The 4,899-nt window shown below is 48.3% G+C and overlaps 1 protein-coding gene across 1 annotated transcript; it reads left to right on the top strand.

Annotated features, from left to right (window-relative positions):
• The first annotated feature begins 448 nt into the window (after positions 1–448).
• Positions 449–1,081, top strand: LOC123132876 (14 kDa proline-rich protein DC2.15-like). The gene has a single exon (XM_044552548.1). It carries the CDS (start codon positions 533–535, stop codon positions 893–895), a length of 363 nt encoding a protein of 120 aa, XP_044408483.1. The 5' UTR covers positions 449–532; the 3' UTR covers positions 896–1,081.
• The last annotated feature ends 3,818 nt before the right edge of the window (positions 1,082–4,899 follow it).

Here is a 4,899-nt window from a genome sequence, read left to right as displayed (position 1 = left end):
CGCTTAGCTTGATCTTGGTATTCACCCTCGGCAGCACGCAGCCCTTGGGCATTCCAAAGGTGAGGAGAGCAGCAAAATAGTTGTAGGCTACAGCTTGGAAGGTTTTTGTTGGTATTCGACTCTTCCAACGCATTAAACAATTCAACGAGAACTTGGAATCAATTTGATGCAAACAACATCGTGGATGACCTAATGCAGCAAGCAATTAGCTACTAGTAGAATATACCCCATATGCAACAAGAATACAAAGTGAAGTCCATTACGCGGTTCAACGAGACAAACCATGCATTCACGGGTGCATGCTCATCCAAATCCAAGGAAAACACCACCACAACGCGAATGCATGATCCTGACGCGCCAGCTCGGAAAATCACATGCTGTCTCTTCACGGACGTGTAGACTCCCATTTGCCGAGGTCGAAGGGTAGCTACAAATACGCCTCTCCATGCGGTCACACTGGTGCATCGGAGTTCAAGCGCGAGCACGAAAGCACACGCAGTCGCTAACACTTGCTCTCTACTGATATCGATCGATGGCCATGGTAGCGAGAGCCGCGCTGCTCCTGGCCATGGTGGTCGTGGCAAGCGCCACCTACTGCCCCCCGCCGCCGGCGCCGGTGCCGGTGCCCCGCTACGGGTCGTGCCCCCAGAACGCGCTCAAGCTGCACGTCTGTGCCAACGTGCTGAACCTGGTGAAGGCCAAGATCGGCGTGCCGCCAGCGGAGCCCTGCTGCTCGCTCCTCGACGGGCTTGTCAACCTGGACGCCGCCGTCTGCCTTTGCACCGCCATCAAGGCCAACGTGCTGGGAATCCACCTCAACGTCCCCATCGACCTTAGCCTCATCCTGAACAACTGCGGCAAGATCTGCCCGGCCGACTTCCAGTGCATCCACTAGGAAAGCTAGAAGTGCACAGTACTATCCATCGAGTGGGGTGTGTGGTTTGCTTTGGTTTCAAGCTTTTTGCTTTATTTATTTCTTAAATCTATGCTGGCAATCTGGCCTAGTATGTATGTTCTCGCTTTCACACGAGAGGTAGCATTATGATCCTTTGGAAATTTAATTGAAGTAGTGATTTCATGAGATTGGAGCGCATTCTTACAGTATCTCCAACAGTCGTGCAACACGCGCATCACGCTAAAAAAACATTTACAACATCGTAGTCGTGAGTTTCCGCGCGGCGAGGAGCGCTTGCTACAGCGACCGCCGCAAAGTATAGCGCGCGCGAGTCGCTCGAGCAGCCGCTGCAAAAAAACTGCACGCTCTAGCACAAATAACATATACGCTTCAAACACAACCAAAAAAATCAAACACAAACAAAGTAAATCAACAATAAATAGTTCAATTTTATTATTACAACTCAAATAAATAGTTTATCTTGCAATACAACATATAGTTCAACAATACAATATCAACCATACAAATCAAGATGCTCTTTGTCGGCCATTTCATGCCCACGGCTCCTTGATGAGATTCTTCTGAAAATCATCATGTGTTTCGGCACGTCGAATGGCATTGATAGGATGCAACAAATCGGGCCACCCTCGCAGCCCTCCGCCGCACTCGCACGGGATGTCCCAAGAGCTCGTACTGAGAGTAGTCTAAATCTTGGCCACGCTCATTCTTGATGATCATGTTGTGCATGATCACACAAGCATGCATGATGTACCAAAGCATCTTTTGATCCCAAAATATAGCCGGTCCTCTCACAATGGCAAATTGGGCTTGCAAAATCCCAAAAGCTCTCTCCACATCTTTACTAGCCACCGTCTGAGCATTGTGGAAATCAAGATTTTTCTTACCTTCCGGTTTTTTCAACGGCTTCACAAATGTTTGCCACTTTGGGTAGATGCCATCCGCAAGATAGTAGCCATAGTTGTATGTATGACCATTTGCTACAAACTGCACCGATGACAGTTCACCATTTGCTATCTTATTCATGAGTGGTGACCGATTAACAACGTTGATGTCATTCAAAGACCCAGGCATTCCAAAAAAAACATGCCAAATCCAAGTCACTTGATCGGCCACTGCTTGAAGGATTATAGTGGAGCCCTTTTTTGACCGTGGAATTGTCCTTGCCATGCCTTAGGACAGTTCTTCCAATTCAAATGCATGCAATCTATTGAGCCAAGCATACCTGGGAACCCGCAAGTTTTGTTCATCTTCAAAAGCCTTGTAGCGTTTTCATCATTGGGAGATCCCAAATACTCCTGGCCAAACACTTGCACAATTCCGACTGTGAAGCGCTAGACACACATGATGCCCTGGCTCTCACCCATGGCCAAGTGGTCATCAACTACATCAGCCGGAATACCGTATGCCAACATACGCAAAGCGGCTGTCACCTTCTGAAAGGTGCTATGCCCGAGCTCTCCGGCGGCATTCCTCCTTTGCTGAAAAAACCGATCATGGCTCGCCAGTTTCTCTGCAATGCGCCTGAAAAACTCGGTGCTCATCCTAAACCGGCGCCGGAAGTACGACTCAGGGTACACGGGATTATCCACAAAATAGTGCCTCATCAATCTGTTGTCGGCATCGATCTTATCCCTCCAAATTTTGTGCCCACCCATAATCGAACCACCGTGCTTCGGTTTTTTATTGATGTGCATGGCTAGGATCATTGCAAGATCCTCCTCTTCAATATGAAATTCTTCTTCGGAAGAATCATATGATGAACTCATCTAGAATGTTCAATTTAATCTAGGCTATAAAAACTACAAACAACATGCACCAAATTCATGTAAAAATGTGAAGTTGAAGCAATACATACCTTGCAAGCGTTTTGTCGAACACCTTGTGGACGCTGAGCAGCAGTGGGCGGCCAGGTGCTGTTCATCGGAGGAATGGCGCGCGCAAGGGGCGGTGGAGACTGGAGGGAGAGGGAGGAAGCAGCGGCGACACGGGGATAGGCCGGAGAAGCGCCAGAATGGTCGCCGGAACAAATAGGGTGGTGCGAGCGGTGGCGCTAGCGCCTGGGTTGGGGTAGGTGGAAGTCGCAAGTGGGCGCTTGAGTGTGCAGTGCGCGGGAGCAGGCGCAACAAATAAAACGGCGGGCGATGGCGTTTCGGATGGCGCACGTGGTTTTTGTGCCTCCGATGGAGCTCCAGGAGCGGTTGCGCGCGCGCAAAAAACCCAAAATTTCCAGCGCGTCGTTTATTTAGCGTGGCTGTTGGAGATGCTATTACAACATCTTAATTTGTTACTTGTACAAGACTCGCAGGCCATGTGCACCAAGGAGAAAATATGACGACATGATAGTCAACCCTAGATAGCCGACGGCCGCGGCGGTGCGATTTTCAGGCCGGCGACCGCCCTGACCTCTAGGGACGTTCCCGTTGGTGTTGGCCTACGACATGACACCGAGAGAACCAGTCCCCAGACCGCCGGAGCACTGAGGTCTTGCAACTGTGTTGCTTTCGGTCCCCGTATCTATCTCTGATTCAACCACACGGCCAGCTCGGATTCTTCGGAGATTAGGTCAAATAAGCCCCTGTTAGATCGATTGTAGACTACACCTATTTCAGATATGTCTTATTGTGTTGCCCTAAACCTCGACTACGACCAAAATTGAGCCTTTAGACGAACACTAGACCCCTACGATGAATCAGAAAAACAACTCCGAGGAGAAGATCTTGGGAGGAGGGATGTCCAAGCATCGGTAGGAACAGGTAAACTACATGGACCGCGCTGGCAAGAAGTTGCGGCCTGTGCAGAGGCAGAAGCACCTCTATCTGGTGCTATATGACTAGACGAAGGGCTTTTCCATCCGCATGATTGACATCAACACCTAGGACGACAACTTCAACCTAGACTTGGAGCCCCCAGTTCTCCAGCTAGTGTCACCTGCACCTAGTTATCCCATGAACTTCGCTGCCCTGGGCAACAATATCTTCATGGCGGGCAACAAACACCCCGGCACCATGGTCTACGACACAGAGACAGCTGGACTGGCCATCGGCCCTCCTCTCCCGGATGGACTGCTCGACGACATCAAAATCTTTGTGGCTACTACCAACATGCAACTGTATGCACTGAGGTATAACATCAAGGAAATGAAGGAAATATGCCCTAAAGGCAATAATAAAGTTTATTTTATATTTCCTTATATCATGATAAATGTTTATTATTCATGATAGAATTGTATTAACCAGAAACTTGATACATGTGTGGACACATAGACAAAACACCATGTCCCTAGTAAGCCTCTACTAGACTAGCTCGTTAATCAAAGATGGTTAAGTTTCCTAACCATAGACATGTGTTGTCATTTGATTAATGAGATCACATCATTAGGAGAATGATGTGATGGACAAGACCCATCCATTAGCTTAGCATATTGATCGTTCAGTTTTACTGCTATTGCTTTCTTCATGTCAAATATACATATTCCTTCGATTACGAGATTATCACTACAAAAAAAGACACTTTCGTGATGATACGTGTTTTTCACAGTAGGTCACGTTTTCTGTCATGCATGTACATCCATGACAATTTTATGACAGAATCAAGATAGTCATACCTGTGCTGTCGTAGAAGTGTTCCATGACATTACCAAAATTATCATCACGGAAGTGTCCACTTCCATGACGATAAATCGCGCGTCATAGAAGTGCTTTCGTCAAGGGTGACCCACACGTGGCATCCACCGTAACGGGTCGCCCTTACGCTATCGGGTCCGGTTTTGGATCCGATAACCCGTTAACAGCCCGGACCAATGAGGATTTTCCACGTGTAAAATTGTCATTGGCCAGAGGAAACACGTGTTGGCTCACCGTTGGGATAGATGTCATCCATTCATTGGACAAGAGGCGCCTATGATACGTCGACACGTGGCACGGCCCAACAGAGGCCCATTCCGATGAAAAGGTCGACCCGTTTGACTTGGTCAAATGGTAGCG

This window comes from Triticum aestivum, chromosome 1A (assembly GCF_018294505.1).
Source record: "Triticum aestivum cultivar Chinese Spring chromosome 1A, IWGSC CS RefSeq v2.1, whole genome shotgun sequence".
In the NCBI taxonomy this organism is placed as follows: domain Eukaryota; kingdom Viridiplantae; phylum Streptophyta; class Magnoliopsida; order Poales; family Poaceae; genus Triticum; species Triticum aestivum.
Note: the sequence above shows the minus strand (reverse complement) of the source record. Positions and strands in the feature narration are given on the sequence as shown.